The 19,037-nt window shown below is 43.2% G+C and overlaps 1 protein-coding gene across 2 annotated transcripts in view; it reads left to right on the top strand.

Annotated features, from left to right (window-relative positions):
- Window positions 1-19,037, top strand: part of Saxo1 (stabilizer of axonemal microtubules 1) — a 95,168-nt gene that overhangs the window by 74,250 nt on the left and 1,881 nt on the right. For both annotated transcript variants that reach the window (XM_021201168.1, XM_021201169.1), the window contains exon 3: window positions 4,348-4,553. In XM_021201168.1, the coding sequence (XP_021056827.1) occupies window positions 4,348-4,553 (206 nt within the window). The remainder of the gene's footprint in view (window positions 1-4,347; window positions 4,554-19,037) is intronic.

Genomic DNA, 19,037 nt, shown 5'->3' with positions numbered 1-19,037 from the left:
AGGAGCAAAGACTCAGCCAGGGCCATTTCTTCTCCCACCTGCTGGCGCTGCCCCAGAACCTATTGGCTGGGCCGACTCTAGTCCCGTTGAATAGTTTAAACAGGGCTTCTTCTAGTCTACATGGAATGGTGACAGATGTTAGCTTCTGCCGCAGCAGGATTGGAGGGACTGAGGATAGAGGAGGGATAATGATGTATAATTGGAATCCCGGGTGGTTGTGCTAGCATCTGCTGGCTGCCGGGATGATGCCGGGATCCAGCTTTGTAGCTCCGCTGAAGGATCTTTCCAGACCTGCCTGAGATGACGTAATGGCTTCCTTAGAAGGTGTCTTCTGACCTGGGGAAGTTTGAAAATTACCTATGGGAATAATAAAATAGCCAAATAAGGCAAAGAGTACCTCCCCACCTGGACAAGAGGAGATGGTTAAGAGGAGAAGCCGTGAGAAGAGGGTTAACTGGGGACAAGGAGAGAGAAACGAAAACAGGAATCTGAGAAGAGACCCCGCGACTAATTTATCTATGCAGGAGGCTGACGATGAGAGACAGAGATTGGCTCAGAGATGCCTTGGCTAGTATAAACAGTAGAGCCATGTTCTGTGGTTGGGGAATGTGTGGGAGGAGGGAGGTCATGGAGACCCTTTCTAGAGGAGAGAGGGGCTAAGGAGAGAGGCTCTGAAGAGAAGAGTTTTTCTCTCTATGTATATTTTTAAAATGTATAAAATATTTTGTTTTAAAAATTATAAAATATTCTGAAGGCTCTGCCAGAGCCTGACCAATACAGATGTGGATGCTCTCAGCCAACCCTCTGAGCATGGGAACCCCAGTGGAGGAGTTAGGGGAAGGACTATAGGAACTGAAGGGGGTTGCAACCCCCATAGGAAGAGCAACAATGTCAACCAACCAGAACCCCCAGAGCTCCCAGGGATGAAACAGCCACAAAGAGTACACCTGGAGGGACTCCTGGCTCCAGCCACATATATAGCAGAGGATGGCCTTGTCGGGCATCAATAGGAGGAGAGGCCCTTGGTCCTGTGAAAGCCTGATGCTTAGGGGGAATTTAGGGGAATGCTAGGGTGGTGAGGCTGGTGGGAGAGCACCCTCACAGAAGCAGGGGTTGGGGGTAGGGATGGGATAGGGGATTTGTGGAGGGGAAACTGGGAAGAGGGAGAACAATTGAAATGCAAATAAAATAACCAATTACAAATTATAAAATATTTTATTTTTCTTTAAAATATGGGAGAGACTGGGGCAAGTTTAAATACTGTCAGAAAGGAGACAGCTGGGGAAAGATACGGATGCAGGATAGGAGATAGTCTGTGGATGAAGAGTTCAAGCAGGTGATTTAGGGAAAGGGTGACAGTCTGCTTTGGCAAGTAGGAAGTCACCCCTCACCCCCTAAGACAGAGTCCATTTTAACATGATTGATTCCCTGGCGGCTACTATAATACCTTTTGAAATTTGCATAAATATTAAATTATTTTAAAAAAGTAAACATTGTTTGGTTCCTGTGAAAATTCTCCATTCCCCACTTCCAGGCAAATGGTTTTCGTTAGCAATTCTGTAATTTCCCCTTTCCTTTTTCTCTGTTCATGCCCAACACCTTTCTTTAGTGTAGCCAAATGATTTGAAATGAAGTTGCTATAACTTCCTCAGCAGGGCCACTTTAACCAGTACTTAATTCTAGTTTAACTCTTGGCTTTCCATGCTGGGTAGCTTTTATAGTTACCTACCTAAAAAAAACTTAGATCTTTGACCTTTTTTTTTTTTTCCTTTATTCAGAATCACAGTGAGGTTAAACACTGGGGAATGTACCACAGGAAGAGAGAAGCCATTGAATATTGAAAAACAAATGGTTAAGTTTAAGTAATTTCTGTGTAGAATAAAATAACTTTTTTTTCCCCACGAACTTGAAGGATGTAAGATTATGTGAGATTGGGGACAGTTAGGCTGTGGCTAATGATAGGTTTCAGTGAATGTTCCCAACATAAAAATCTAATGAGTAAACACATACATTCTGATAAAATTCATTTGCAAGCCGTGGTGACTATTTTTGGGCCAGATTAAAAATGAATCAAACTTCAAACTTAAAAATGATCCTTTCTCCTGAAGGGGAGAGGCGTCTCCTCCCCCTAATTATTTGCCTTCTCTATAGCTGGTAAATGAAATTCAAATAAAGATGCACATTTATATCGGGATTTGAATCTTTTGCCCAGAAGTAGATTCAGTAATGAATCCATTTCCTAAACTTAGTATGAAGTTTTGTGCGTCAGCTTCTGTCTTTGAGGAGCAACTTGAAGCTAGCCCCTGGGCTGGTGAGCTTATGAACACTGCTTAACAGCTTTCTAAGGGTGAACAGCAGATGGAGCATTGAGCCTGCTTCAGCTGTTAGCCTGCAGGTCTGGATTCCCTTGGAAAATGGCATCTTGGAGGAGAAGTAGGCTTTTTAGGGTAGTCATAGAGCTCTGGGGTGGGAGGCCTCAGCATGCAAGCTTGGACAGCTAACTTTGCTCTTCAATGATGGCTTTTGGTACCTTCTGCTATTTCTCAGAAGTGCAGAGGGACCACAGCCTGGTTAGCCATCACTGAAGATAAGATGGCCTCAAAATGCCTCTTTAGTCCTGGGAGTGGAGAGAAACTTCAGCCCGTTAGGTATTTTCTCTTCAGAAGGTGAACTTTAGATGGAAGATAACTCTCAGGTGAGCTGGTTTTCAGATGGGGTTTTAGCCATTTTCATTGGTCCAGACAGCTCATGGAGGCTTAGTGTCTCCTAGTGTCTTGCTGCAATTGGTTGAGTTGTGAGAAGTCACAACCTTAATCTAAGAAGGTGAAAACTGTGAACCTGACCCTTGGTTTCTTGTTAGCTTCTTGTCGGCCTGTTTATTCCATAACTCTCATCTATATAATTGACTTCCAGATGCTGGGGTCCCTTAGCTCCCCTTTTCTGTTAGCCCACAGTGAGGCTGCTAGGAAGGCAGGTCAGGCTGCAGTTGTTGTTCTTGCTACTAAGACATATTTTGAGATGTACCAAGAGGGTGTTTTAGGAGCTCAGCAGAAAGCATCTCCCATTTCCCACTTGCAGTCCCAAGGAGACTAATTCTTAGGCGTCCATGCTCCTTCATCCCACCAAGCATGCTCAGGCCCTGCTTTGGGTTTATGGACAACCCCGTGTATAATTCATGCAAGACAGTTTACAGTGGAGCGTGTTACCCTTGCTACTCAGGCATGGCTCAGTAATGCTGCCCCAGGTTCCAGCCTGGAAATAGGTTTTATTAGTGTTTAGCCTCATGTTTCCTGTCTGGAATTCTCTCCCTTCCATTGACAGAGCTGTTCACTCAAGTACCTTTAAGGGGAAAATTCTGCTTTTCCCTTGTCCTGTTTGGCTAAATGGGATTCAGGAAGAAGCGGCTAGTCTCTGAAGGAACTGGTATCATGGAGAAATAAGCAGTAGAGACTGTTGCAGTGGGCAGGATAGCCCGGCTCAGCTGGGTATGGCCAGCATGATGGGCAGGGACCACCTGGGGCTGTCATAGATGTACAGTGATTTGGGAAGTGATGATTTTGGTGAACAGTATCCTGTCTTTTCCGTCTTACTGTTTTGTTCCTCTTCAACGTAATGGGGGCACTGACAGTAGATAGCAAAGAAGTGAAGACTTTGTGTCTAGATGACATTTTTTTCCCTTATGGGTTTTTTGTACGGCTGAGCAGGGGAGATGAATATTAGGAGAAGTTTCTGGAAACACAGAGAAAGGTGAGTGCGTCTACAGATGCCAGCCCCACGTGAGAGGTTGGATGGAAGACAGGTAGGAGGTTCACTACAGAAGAATCCTTCTCAGTGAGCCCTGTGGTTGACATGTGGTGTAGGTAGGGGTGGGGAATAAGTCAGGGGGCAGGTGTGGGACAACTTGTAAATTGCATGGGTGAGCTGGGTTTAGTCTGGAAGACATTTAAAGATACTGGGCAAGCTGATCTGACTTTTCATTCACTGTTTACTCTGGACACACCAAGGCAATTGGAGCCGAAGGAGGAAGATAGGGGAAGGTTGTCACGTGGCCCAAGTAAAAAAAAGGGCAAGGGTCTAGACCCAAGAGGAAAGGAAAACCAGTAAGGTAGAGGGGCTGCTCCTGGTGAGTGACAGTCTTGGTGGCTTTGAGGAGTTGGGTCAAGGATGACACCCGAGGGGTCAAACATGGGGAAAAAGTCAACTGTAGTGACATGTTCCATAGTAGAAGAGAGAAAAATAGAAGATAAGGAGATAGAGTAGAATGTTTGTTAATATGAGCCAAGGGGACAACAACACTGTCTTTTTCCAAGCAAGGACCCCAATGACTGGTGTTTATTCTTTTCCTAGGAGAGATTTTGGGCTTCACAAAATGTTACCCGTGACATTCCACCAGCCTGACACATACGTTCCGAGTCAAGAGACTATGGATTTACTCACAACGTATAAACACGATTTTAACTACCTCCCTACCTGTCCAGTTGGCCTCATCAAACCTCGGGACAGTAAATTTCCGAATGGTGACAAGATAGTACAGTATCTGCCTACCTACAAAGGTGAGAGAAGGATTAACAAGAGGGCAAGTCAGGTCTACAGACCCATCAAGACGTGGGTACATGCACATCACCTTAGGGCAAAGGCTACTATCTGCAGGCTAAATCCAGCCAACAGCCTACTTTTGTACAGATGGGACGCTAAGAATGGCTTTATAATTTTCAGTAACTGAAAAAATTATTTCAGGACATGTTGAAAGGACAATATTTGAAGTTCGCCATTGGCGGGTACATTATATTGGAGCACGGTCATATCCATTCTTTATGCATCTGCTCTAACTGCTTCTATGTTACAGTGGCAAAGCTGGGTGATCATGGCCGAGGCTCCACGGGTGGCAGAAATGCACAGTATCTCGACCTTTTAGAATATTCTTTATTATCCTTGTTTGACTTGCCTTCTGTTTGACTCTTACAATGGGGAATCTGTTCAAATTTAAGCTAATTAGGAATCTACAATTTCCTTGTTTTCATCCAACTACAAGAAATTTGAATATAACATACAGAAAGTGAATGTAGTATGGTTACATAGATCAGGGCATTTTTACTGTACATACAGTGCTTGGCCACAACTATACCACATCTACAGATGTAGAACACGACCATTGTGGGTTTTTTCCCCCATGCTGGGTACTGAAGCCAGGTCCTCCCAAATGCCAGACAAATTAACTGAGCTACATTTCTTGCCCCATTATACCATATCATAGCAATTTAATACCATAAATTAGTTTTGCCAGTTTAAAATTTTTATGTTCGATTGATTTACTCTTTTGAAAATATCTGTATTTTAAATTGACACATAATAATTATACCCATTGGTAGGGCATGAGGTGGCATTTTAATATGTGCGCTGTATAAAGTTTTCAAAAAATGTATTTACTTTTAATTTATGTATTTAACTTACTTTTGATTTGTGTATATGTGTGTATCTGTGTTGAGTATAAGGTATGCATAGGTATGCCCATGGAATCCAGAAGGGCTTTATATCTTTCGGAATCGGTGTTACAGGTATTGCACGGATGCTGGGAACTGAACCATGTCCTCTGGAAGAACATCTATCTAGCTCCCACTTTTAAGATTTATTATTAGTTTTTTGGTGTAATGTTTTTGTTCTAAGTGTGCTATGCCAGAAACAGACATATTTGCGTCTCTTCACAGTGCTAAAATTTATTGAAAACCAAATCATAAGCCACTTTGGATTGATTGGTTGCACATGGCCAATTTGTCTTGACTTCCCTTTGAATCTGGCCAGAGAAAACACAGTGTCTTTTATTCCAATCCAACTACGACTATTAACTCTCAGGTCATTCATTACATATCACCTGGAAATTATATCTTTATGTAGGTTTCAGAGGGGCTGCAAAAGAGCTAAGGATGCCATAGATTTCAAAGAGGCCTTACAGGGGCAGGGAGCTGTGGTAGATGCAGAGACTCTCTGAAGGCGGTTGGTACAGTATTAACCAGCGGTTGGTACAGTATTAACCAGACCAACGGAAGAGCTGCTAAAAGATCTGCAGAGCTGAGCTGCAGTGATGTGGGTGCTATAGAGATGCAAGCCAGTAGAGGCTAGGTACGGAATTGGGTCCTGATGGAAGACTGGATGGATGGATGGATGGATGGATGGATGGATGGACTGGGAGATTTAGTTGACCTCATCAAACAGTGGGGACCATCCTGAGCTTGAAGTTCGGGAGAGAAGTGGGAGTTCACTGTTGGTGGAACACTTGAGGGACATTCTGAGTGGTCAGGTGACAGGTGTGTGGGGCCGTTGTCATTGGCGTGTTATGGATCCTGCTCCTTTTGGGGTTCAGGTAAGGGCATTACACTCTTTGCTTATCTTTATATGTTTGGTAAGTTCTTAGGTCTGTTTTTCTGATTTTTAAAAAAGATTTGTTTACTTTTAGTTTATGTATATGAATGATGTGCCTGCATGTCTGTATGCCCATCCTGTGGGTGACGGGCATAGAATGTAGATGCTCTGAATGAGCAGCCAGTGTTGTTTACCATGGGGCCATCTCTCCAGCCCCCTGATGTAGTTTTAGTACATCCGTGTGCTCCCATGTTCCAGGCTACTTTGGTAAGTTTATAGGTGGCATCTTTGTACTTTGAAGGAGAGGTTGTCATTTGTGTATCTTGGTTACTCCTGGACAGTTGGTGTCTACAAGGACAAGAGAGTGCAGAGTCACCCTCTGTCTTCCTCTGCACTCAAAATGGAATCAAGTCCTGCTTTGTAAAATGCCACCTAGGGCAAAGAATAACCCTGAACGCTAACGTTTTAATCTGGGAAGCACATCTACCTTCTCAAGCACATCTTTAGGGCGAAAACACTCAAATTGTTCTTCATGCTTGTCTTTTCTTTTAGTTAGCATATATTGATTGCATAAAGAAATGGGTTTCATTGCGACACTTCACACATGTATGTCATACTCTGACCGCGATCACCCCTCTTTTGTTATCCTCCCCTGTCCGTGCCTTCCCTCTCCGGCTGGGTCCTCGGCCTCTTCCAATAGTTCCTTTTCTTTTCCCCTAACATTTTTGAGATCTGCATGTTTTATTTGGTATCTGTTACATACTAGGCATGATATGGGAGCATAATGACCAGCCTTTGACATTTTAGGAAAAGGACAAGCTAGATTTCTACTACCAGGCATGATATCCCTCCCGGGAGAGGACCTTAAGTCCAATTAGACAGTTGTTGATTACTTCCAAGAAGCAAGTGCCACTATTGTGCATTTAGGGATATCTTGCCATGCTGGTCATTGGTTGTGGTTCATAGGCATCACAGCTGGGTAGAGATACTGGCTCCTTCCCTCCACTGGCAGCCTGCATAGTACCTTCCTATACTGTGAAATCTAGTTCTCAGTGTGGAGGCTGTGGGGGTCTGATCCAACTCCAATCCTCTGACTCTAAAGTATGTATGTCTTCAGAAATAAGAACCTAAAATCAACTCTGAGGGGCAACTAAGGGAAACAGAAATAGCCTGTATTGTTTTTAGGAATCTCCTGGACTCCCTTAACCAGTTCAAAAGGAGGTTTCTCATGCCTGGTGCTAGGGTTTCTGTAAGATAGTCTATGGCTTTTGATGGGTAGAGAGCATTATCACTCTATGCATATATACATACATATATGTATATGTATATATGTATATATATATATATATACACATACATACATTCACAAATGTGCATACACTTATATACACTTTTAAGTAAATATAAACTATGATTCTCTATGATATTTTCAAGCATTCTGTTATCTATCCTCTCTCTGTATCCTTCTGTAATGATCTCTCTCCTCACCCCTAAATTAAAGCACCCCTCCATCTTCCTACTTTTCCTTTGCCCCCCTACAACTCTTCCCCACCCCTGTGGTTCCTTTTTCTCATCTGATTTTTATGGCTATTCTGGGTTATGGACTCATCTCTGGTGATTTAGAGCTAGGAACCACAGATAAAACATGTGACATTTGTCTTTTTCTGAACTTGGAAAACTTAATATAACATTTCATTACCACCCCAATTTACCCAATTAAGAAAGAATTTCCTCACTGGCATGACCACTGGTCAATCTGATCTGGGCATATGCATATATACCCATATAAACTCTGATACACGTATATCCGCATATATCATTGAGGAGATTCAATCTTCCTAGGAGATTCTATATTGTGTCAAGTTGACAATTACAAGTGACCATCACAGCTCCCTCACAGTGCAGTGTTCAGGTGCTTTACAAAGGAGTCAATAGAATCAGTGTATCATGGGGCTGCCCGTGCCTCTGTAGGGTGGGCTCAGTTTCTGTTTCAGCCAGTGTTTGCCTGAAGATGGAAATGGAGTATCTCAGAACCTGGGGAAACGGGACTGCTGAGCAAAAGTGGAGCAATCAGAGGAGGGCAGTAAGGCACTCTGATAGGGTGTGGTCAATGACAAATTCTCCTTGCCTCTACATGCTTTGTGGTACCTTTGCTCTCAGCGAGGTTATAGGTTTTGCAGAGGAACTTACCGCTCAGTGTAGTTTTCTTGTTCCTACCCTACGCACCGACAGGTCTCGGGTTGCAGACTGTGCCTTGCTTTTCTTAGGCAGTAGTAGCAAGGATGGAGAAATCCTGTGGTGTTATTCAAAGAAAACTCTTCCCCACTGCCCCCAACAAACTATCCATTCCTCAAAATAAGTATACAGAAATTATAAAAATAAATAGGCTTCAGTCTGTTCTACTTCCAGCTTTCCTACATGCCCCATTGTCTATCCAGTTCCATCTCAGACTACCCCTTAAAACCATAGGCATTCTGCTGCTGAAACTAACCTTGGCCCTGTCAACCATAGCTGGCGAGAGTCCTATCCTCGTTCCAGGATGGTATTTTGTTGTTTTGTCTCATACAGGTGACAGGGAAGGAATAAAGAGCCTGAGCGAATTCCCTCCAGCCCTTTTAAGGGACTACTACATTCATGAGGACAGGGCCCTCAAGACTCATCACCTCTCCGAAACGGCCCCTTCTCTTTATATCACTGCAGTGGAAACTAAATTTTAACATTTGCATTTTGGAGCGGAAGGTGTGATTCAAACTATAAAAAGCACTTATGTTTTTAAAGACATGAGTAGTTGAGTTGATCTCCTCTGTGACGCCATGGCTTCCAAAGCCATACCTGTTCTCGTCCTTTTAGTGCAGGGTCCTCAGCAGAGGGATGTAAGGGAAGAATAAACAAATGGATAGTTCTGAACCACTGCTGACAGCACTCCGGATGACAGTCTGTGCTTCAAATAACTATATTCAGATCCCCATCCTGCTAGCTACTCCACAGGTCCCAGCCAGGAGCAGGAGTGAGGCTTGGGGAAGGCACATGACATTTACCCTGCCCTTGGGGTCAGTCCTGAGCCACACTCTGCTCCATGCCCTAGCTTATTTCTTGGTTTATTGGCCCTAGGATGACTTTTGTGAAAATTTGCTGCTTTAGTAACTCTTTCCCCAGTAATTTTTACAACTTCTGGCCGAATATTACCGTCTGTCTTTCCAAAGAGGGCTGTCAAGGACAGAAACTGAGGACCAAATATGTGCTTTTCAATGCATGCCATTTATAGTTTGATGATATATTTTGTTCATTTTAGTTCTGTGAGGAAAAAAAATATTTAAAACTTTTCTACTCATGACCAGTATATTTATTGTGGTGGAAAGAAGAAAAAAGAAAGGGAAGAAAGAAAGAAAGAAAGAAAGAAAGAAAGAAAGAAAGAAAGAAAGAGAAAGAAAGAAGAAAGAGAAAGGAAGGAGAGAAAGTAAAGAACCCACCAATAATATATGTTCAGCAGCATTTGGTTGTAATTTATGACATTTTCAAAACACTGGGCAATTGAAAAGATGGAGAGTGTAATTATTTGATGCTCAGCTTTGGGCTTCGCTAAGGTTTTTTTTGGATATTATTATTGAGTAGAATCCCCTTTAAAATGGTTCTTGCCAATTACCCACATGACACTCTGGCCTTGAAGGGCTTTACTGGTGTGTGAATAGTTTGTCATGTAGAATTCTGAGGTTTTTCGGGGCCTTGTGGAGGTTTATTTTATTTTATTTTTTAATAGTTGCTATGTGGAGGAAGTCAGGATGCTGAATAATAATGTGGTTTCAGCTATGTTGTTGGTGAACAGGAGTCCCATGAGGCACGTGTGAGCTTAGGAACCTGTTTTCTTAACACTTCATCCATCAGAGGAGGGGTCCGGAGAAGTTCCGTTCTCCTCACCCTTAAGCATTGAGGCAGTGTGATGGTATCAACAGGTAGATGCTGCATTTCAGGGCCGCCTGACATGTGGTGGGTTGAACATGTGGTTTGTATTCAGCAAGATGGTTCCTGCTAAGGCCCCCCTAATGCTTTCAAGATGCTGATAGAACCATTAATGGCTCTTGGAGAGAGATTAGATTTTCAATTAAAATGAAGCCAGTTTTGAATAGCTAGTTGGTAGTATTACTGGCCTAACATAAACTTAAGAGTATGCCTGGGGGGTAGGAATATTGAGTTTTCTGGAGTGGTAGAAGTTTAGTAAACCTCCTCTCCCCCAAAGCAACGATAAAACTTGACAAAGTGGTAAGATCAACAGTTTTGAGTTGCTGGAAAGCAACCAAAGGCACAGGACAGATGGAGAGCGAGCGCTTATTCAGGAGACAAGATTGACTTACAAACAGCAGGCGTGGATGGGGTTTATGCTGGAGTGGCTCCTGCGGCTCACCACCCTCCTCCCCCAGTTCCATTTGTGCAGTAGCTCTGCTGGGGCAGGGGAGGAGTTCGGGGAGGGGGAGACAAAGCAGTGGCACTGTTAGAAGGGTCTTAGTTGATTGACCAAAAAGAAGTTATGTAATGGGAAAAACCGTTCAGCGATAACAACCTGTGCAACCAATCCTAGGTTTATGGGAATAATGTGAGCAAAGTAAGGAGATGTAGGAGAGCTTTCCTAGGGAGATGCACACAGAGCACCTTGATAAGCTCAGATGTAGCCTTGCTATCTGAAAGGGTGTTTCTGTAGGCCGGGCTGTGTGCTGTCTCAAGGGCCATCAGAGGAAGGACCTTTCTATCTACTCAAGTGCTCTGGCTCAATGTGAGGCCTCATGTATGTGTGTTAGAGACATGGAAAAGAAAAACCAGTTGGGATTTGTAAAGCACTTGGTCTCTGTACTCTCTAGCTCCCCATGGATGCACCTCATTGATTTGAGGTGCTCGAGTCTAACCATCAGTTTCTGGCTAGCTAAGGAGGATGAATTGAATCTCAGGAAGTGGACTTAACAGGCAACACACCAGTGACCACACACTGCAGAGGAAAAGATTATAGAATGGGTGCAAGGGGTTCCAAATAGGAGGAAAGATAAGAACTCCTAATGGAGGGCTCATACATCATCTAAGGCACACTGTCTCTAACAGAGAGGAGGGGGAGGGACAGGGAGAGAGAGAGACAGAAAGAGACAGAGGCACAGTGAGAGAGAGGGAGAGAGTGTGAGAGAGAGACAGGGAGAGAGAGACTTGGGCCAACTAGTGGCACTATCAGGAGGTGTGGACTTGTTGGAGTAGGTGTGTCACAGTGGGCATGGGCTCTAATATTCTAGTCCTAGCTGCCTGGAAGCCAGTCTTCCACTAGCAGCCTTCAGATGAAGATGTAGAACTCTCAGCTCCTGCACCATGCCTGCCTGGATGCTGCCATGCTCCCACCTTGATGATAATGGACTGAACCTCTGAACCTGTAAGCCAGCTCCAATTAAATATTGTCTTTATAAGACTTGCCTTGGCCATGGTGTCTGCTCACAGCAGTAAGACCCTGGCAAAGACACTCATAAAGTAGCAAGTACCAATACAGGGAAACCTAGAGTAAAACGAAAGGTCCAGAGTTGGATAATAACTAATTTTATTTTTTAACTTAAGAAGTTTACCAGAGGACTGGAGAGATGGCTCAGGTTAAGAGCACTGACTGCAGATTCTGCTGAAGGGACCCTGATATAGTGGCCTCTTGTGAGGCTATGCCAGTGCCTGGCAAACACAGAAGTGGATGCTCACAGTCAGCTATTGGATGGAACACAGGGCCCCCAATGGAGAAGCTAGAGAAAGTACCCAAGGAGCTGAAGGGGGCTGCAACCCTGTAGGTGCAACAACAATATGAACTAACCAGTAACCCCTGAGCTCGAGTCTCTAGCTGCATATGTAGCAGAAGATGGCCTAATCGGCCATCATTGGGAAGAGAGGCCCCTTGGTCTTGTAAACTTTATATGACCCAGCACAGGGGAAGGCCAGGGCCAAGTAGTGGGAGTGGGTGGGTAGGGGATCGGGGGGGGGGATATAGGGAACTTTTAGGATAGCATTTAAAATGTAAATAAAGAAAATAATAATTAAGAAAAAAAAAAGAGCACTGACTGCTCTTTCAGAGGTCCTGAGTTCAATTCCCAGCAACCACATGGTGACTCACAACCATCTGTAATGGGATCTGATGGCCTCTTCTGGTGTGTCTTTATACAACTACAGTGTACTCATATACATAAAATAAATAAATAAATAAAGAGAAAAGAAGTTTACCAGCAACGTTGAGTTGACAGAAGCATTAGTGAAACAAAGGCAAATAAGTTTATTCATCCTGAACATAGAAGAATTAAAAAAACAAACAGAAACTCAGAGATTCAAGAAACCCATCAAGATTAGCAAGAATGGGAGCCTCCCCACCCCAGAAAGAAGGGATAGAGGGCAGTTAATGAATTAACTGTGGAAGTACCCCAAACTTGTGAAAAATTTACCTGTACAGCCAAGAGGCACTATGCAAATAGTATAAACATGAAGATATTCTTGCATTTTTGTCAGACTGGAAAAAAAATAAAGACAAAGATTTGGAAAGAACCAAAGAGAATGCATCTCATGACACAGAGGGAAATGAAGTTGCTACCCAGGGTCACAGTAGATTCTCTTTAGAAGTAACAGGGAACGAGACGATCAGTGGGTTGACATATTGAAATGCTGAAAAACATCAAGAATTTATTCAGAAATGGAAGGCAACATGGTGTCTCCAGATGAAGACAGAGAGGCCGAATCTTAGAAAGTCCTTAGATGAAATCCTTAGGCTTAAAGTAAATTATACCAGGCAGAATGAAAGTCTCCATGGAGACAGTGCTTATAAATATAACTGTGAATATACCTCTCTATACAGATATTTCTTTTTGAGACAGGGTCTTGAACTGGCCTAACTCACTATATAGCCTAGGCAGGCCTTGAATTTGCAACCATCCTCCTGCCTCAGTTTCCCAAACATCGGTATTAGAGATATAAGCCATCACACTCGGCTACTTTGCTCTTTTTTAACTCTTAAATAGTCAACTCTATAACAAATTATGAAATGGGGGATTTAATTTTTAGGAAGGTAAAGTAGACGTGTAACATCAGAAAGTCAATTAAATCCAAACCTGCCTTAAACTTGACAGAAACAAACAACAAAATGAATCCAATCAACCACATAAACCAAATGTGTGTAGAAAGGAGACAGGGGGGCTGGCGCAGTGGCTCAGCAGGAAAAGGTTCCGGGTACCAAGTCTGTTATCTGAGTTCAATCCTGCACATGTGCCCCCCCCATAAATAAAAATAAAAATGCAATGAAAATTTAAAATAAGGATAAATTATCTATTTTCAGAGAATACAATTCTATGGCTAAGTCTGGAGAACCTTCAAAACTAAAAATATAACTAGAACTAATAAATAAGGTCCGTTGAGATGGCCCAGCCGGTAAAGGCACTTGCCACACAGATCTAGGGGCCCGAGTTTGACCCTTGGATCCTGTGTAAAGATGGAAGGAGAGACCAATTCCATAGAATTGTCCTCGGACTGCACATCTGCCATGACACGTGTGCTCACACGCACACAGTGCACACGTCCATAGGAATACTAGGACTGAAAATCGAGAAGTGATGCATTTGTTTGTCAGGTCAGTCTTGAAGAGTAGTATATAGATCAATTTCATTTCTATATATTGGTCTCGACAACCAGCATGGAACTGAAAAAGACATCTCTGGGGCTTGAAAATACAGCTTGGTGGGAAGGGAGTGTCAGAGCATGCTCAAGGTCCTGTGTGTGGTTCCTAGCATCAGTTCAATAGTTGAGTTATGATCTTCTGGAAAAGCCACCTTAGATGGTTTTTATTTTCCATGTTTCTTTTTTTTTTTTTTGATAATGATAAAAGGTTTATTCCAATTTTTCTAGCCTTATGACATTATAACTACCTGTGGCTGGTTCCAGCCACGCTTGTTCACATCCACCTCCATTCTCCTTTTCTCTCTCCCCTGAGATGCTGTCTCTGCAACTCTTACCTCTACCTCCCTTTTCCCTGTCCAATCACAGGCCTCCTCTGCACTAATGTAATTGGACAGGGAAAAATCCCGTGACATATATATATATATATATATCATGTTGTATCAAAATACTACAAGATAGCTCATAAAGATTTAAAATCTTTGGTAGAACCATTAAAAATAAATGAATAAAGAGATATAAATGCAATTTTTTGGGGGGCATATGGGAGCTGTAATATTTTTCAAATAAAAAAGCCAGTATTGGCCTGGAGAGATGGCTCAGCGGTTAAGAGCACTGACTGCTCTTCTGAAGGTCCAGAGTTCAAATCCCAGCAACCACATGGTGGCTCACAACCATCTGTACAGCTACAGTGTACTCATATACACAAAATAAACATATCTTAAAAAAATAACAGTAGTGTTTCAAATACCAGTTAAATAATAAATAACTTGACAAGACAGGGTAAACATTTAACAAAAACGTATGTTGACATATGGAAAATTAATGAATATTATTTTCTTAAAATAAACTTGGTATTTTGAATGTTAGGGTTTGAGAAAATAGATTTGAAGGTTAATGCTATTTATTTTATGTAACAGCTCAAGTGAAATTTATCCTATAAACTTAGAGGCTTATATTTTTAATACAATTCAGATAATTTGTAGCATGAAAAGAGATTGTATGTTCTTTTTCACTTTTAGAAAATAATTTTAATTCTAGTTTTGTTAAATGATTTGCAAAGAGTCATGGTTCAGTGAGTCTTTTAGGAGGACACAAAGTCTTATTTTCCTATTTCCCAAAGGATATGGGAAGAATTACAGTATTTTCCATGTTTCTTATGTCTTTGTGTTGTGTATGTCTGATGGTTTGGTATGACTTCCGGATTTGTGGGGTTCTTCTTAGACAGCCCGCTTTCGGAGGCTGAAGCACCAGAACCACTCAGTGAGGAAGAAGCAAACCATGGTGACAGAAAAAAAAAACCCAGCCCAGCAGATGCCTAAATACACGCGTGTCACCCACGATGGCAGGCGTGACGATGCCTAAATACACGCATGTCACCCACGATGGCAGGCGCCGAGGATGGCAGCCGCTGGGTACTGTGCTATGCAGTTAGAAACTGTCCAGGGTAGGAGTGGGAAAAGTTAAGGAATGAGGTGATGGAGCCAGGAGAGAAGCAGCAGCAAGCTTGAATAGACAAAGGCAGAAAGAAGACAGGAATGGAGAAGAGAGGAAGAGGAGAAAAGAGCAAGAGATTAGAGAGGAAGAGAGGAAGAGGAGAAAAGAGCAAGAGATTAGAAAGGAAAAAATAGTAAAGTAGTTCCAAGCCCAAGTTAGCTAGATGTCAGAGGGGGATAATAAACGGGAACGTAAGGGTTGTCGAGTGGTCAGGTTCTAGCCCGATGCTTCAGTGGTTTAGTGTTTGCTGCTCTCGCAGAAGCACATGGAAGCACACAACCAACTGTAATTCCAGGCCTAGGCGTCTAACTCTGTCTCTGGGCCACCATGGCTCCTGCACCCATGTGGTGCACACAAACGTACAGAGACAAATACGTGTACACACACACACACACACACACACACACACACACACACACACATATATATATTTAAACACAAAACCAGGTATAGTGGTGCACGATGTTAATCTCAGCACTTGGGAGGCAGAGGCAGTCAAATTTCTGTGAGTTCTAGGTTAGCCTGGTCTACAAAGTGAATTCCAGTACAGCCAAAATACACAGCCCCCTTCCCATTTAAGTAAAAGAGAAAAGGAAGTCAATTTATGGTAAAGTCAAGATACTACTGAATGCAGAGATGGGGAAAAGCAGTAAGCGCAGGGGCAGAAAGAAAAAGAAATAAGTTGTTGAAGAATAGGAAAAAATGCAGAAATGGAATGAGATGAAGTTATAAAGAGTAACAGCAAACGCAAAAAGTCTGAAAAATACAACAGTCCAATCCCTTTAAGCATATAGGAATAGAAAAATAAGATGAGGTGTGGGAACATCCTCTTTCTGGGATTGAGAACTGGGGGGGCAATAGTGATAAGGATGAAGAGCAGGGCTGGTCCCTTCAACTTGAATTTTGGTCTTTCCTTTGGTTTATACCACTGCATCAAGTTTCTGTAGGGCACAGGTCCGATGTCTGCCAAGCTTGTTTTTACTGTAACAGTTTTCCTTCTTTGAGTATGAGGGATCTGTGCACACTTAGTTTTGTATTCTGTAGCTGGGCACGATTTTCTCCCCCCTGAGAGCCTGGTGACTGTGTTAGGTGAAGGGTGTCTCCCAGCCGTGTTGGGAGTATGGAAAGCAGGCACAGTACTGTGATGGTGTAGGCTGCATACTTCTCAAACTTTCATCAAAGTCTCACAGGAGGGAATGTCGTTGGGCATCCATGGATACCCCTGAAAATGAAGAATGCTTGGCCTTTACAATGGTGAAAACCGGCGGATGGTGATTCTAGACTGTGGTGCATTTGCTGGCCTCAGACTCAGATGTATCACCCTTCAGAGTAACCCTGTTGATGAGGCCTGCTTGTGACCACTGAGGGAGGGGCCATCTTTCTCTTGTGCTTCCTAGCCTGAGCTACCCTTCCTGTAGCTTGTGTCCTTCAGTCTGTCTGTTCTCCATAACTGAGCCTTCGCTCACCTATGACAGGCCAAACCGGAGCTTCTGAACTAGTGGATATTCCTGGACTCCGGGATAACTAGTTTACACAGTGGGCTTCTCTCTCAGCTCAAGGCTGCCCTCTGAACCATGTGACTTGACAAAATGGAATTTCTCTCTGTTGCTGACTAGAGGAGCTGTAGTGTCAATAACACTTGCAGCAACTGTATCGAGACTCCTGATGGCTGTGAGCTTGTCTCCAGGGCAGGACTGGTTTGGTTTCATCTGGTTTACCTTTTGATAGTGCCCCTCCCCCACGCTCACCCCCCCCCCCAGATCCATGTCCTTCCCTTCATGGAGCTGTGGGGCTGAGGTTAATTTTGGTTTCCTTTTCTGCATGGTGGTATAGCTTTGGGTCTGTCTTTAGTATCTTTTGGATTTTTTGTAAGTGTACAAAGCCTTCCCTTAATTGAATCTCTGTGATAAAGTCTCTTTTTTTTTTTCTTTTTCTTATTCTGAATCTGTCTCTTGCTGGCACTCAGGACAGCAGCCTCTAGTCTGCCCTCTGGACCTGCAGTCTCTCCTCATCACATGTCTGCAGATCAGGAAAGCTGAGAAAGGGTTAGAAGCCTACCTGGCTACCATGCTTATGGTCTGTTCCCAGTGTTCTACATCTGCCAAGCACACCCTTCACCCCACAGCTTCCACAACCTCACCACATAGCACTATCAGATATACATACATGAAACCTTAGAGCAGAGATTCTCAACCTGTGGGTCACAACTTCTTTGTGGGGGGGGGGTGTCAAAGAACCCTTTCACAGGGGTCACCTAAGACCAGTGGAAAACACAGATATTTACATGGATTCATAACAGCAACAAAATTACAGTTAAGAATAACTTTATGGTTAGTCACCACAATATAAGGAACTGTATTACAGGGCCATATTATTAGGAAGGTAGAGAACCACTATTGTGGAGCATGACACACCATAACAGGGTATGTACAATAGGATCAATGGCCCGTCATATGCTTGTATGAAATGGTTACAATGGAACCCAGTATACTGTACAATCAGCATGTGCCAAAAACAAACCCCAAAACAACAGCATCAAAAAACCCCAAACAAACAAAACAAACAAACAAAACAACCCAGAAATGTGTGGTGTTACAAAGGTTTTATAGGTGGCTCATTTTGTTATGTAAATTGTACCTCTACAAAGCTGTTAAGAATTATGCCTGTGGCCTTCACTCCTATTGACTACCTAACTCCAAGGCTCCTGAGAAGCTGCAGTTGGTCTCCTTGTCCCAAGGCTGCAAGAGAACTTGTGGATTTGGAGGGCTCACTAGCATCATCCCTGTGACTCTTTAGCCCTGGTGATCGATGAGAACGATGGAGCAATACCAGCCTTGAAGGTGAGCCAGGCATGAGGAAAGGAAAGGCAGTGTGCGTAGTGCTTACGGTTCCGTTGCTCTCGACTGGCCTTTTAGCCTCCGAGCTGTCCCGATGGTTTGGGGTAAAGCGGCTTCAGGAACTGTCTGATGATCTGCTTCTGCAGTGCGCAGTTCTTATGGGCCGAGTCCTTTCGTCTTAGCCATTTTAACCCACCACAGAGGTTCCTCTTGAGATGATGGAGACCTTGGCTCAGCTGGCCAGTCTTCATTTTTCAGACACTCTGAAGTTAGCCTTTCTTTTACATATCTTCCCCGGTTATTCTTTTTCAGTCCTTATTTTAAAAAATGTAGTGCCCTGCTGTGACTTGGGGACACTCGGAAGCATGGCTGTGGAGTCGGGTCTATGGCTTAAATTTTTGGCCAAGCTCTTAAGTTTCTCTGAGATTGTCTTTTGGAAATCTGAAAACTAGAGACAATCACAGTTGTCACAAAGGATGACGGTGAAGATGTCAGATTATGTTTGGAAAGGCTTGAGTACAATTGGCTGGCATATCATGCTCTCAAGAGTGGAGTGGGTTTGGCTATGACTTCTGAATCTGGGTTTGAACCCATACTACTACTACTCCTCCTTCTCCTTCTCCTTCTCCTTCTCCTTCTCCTTCTCCTTCTCCTTCTCCTTCTCCTTCTCCTTCTCCTTCTCCTTCT

Source organism: Mus pahari, chromosome 6, assembly GCF_900095145.1.
Source record: "Mus pahari chromosome 6, PAHARI_EIJ_v1.1, whole genome shotgun sequence".
NCBI classification, from domain to species: Eukaryota; Metazoa; Chordata; class Mammalia; order Rodentia; family Muridae; genus Mus; species Mus pahari.
This window is presented reverse-complemented; position numbering and strand designations above follow the sequence as displayed.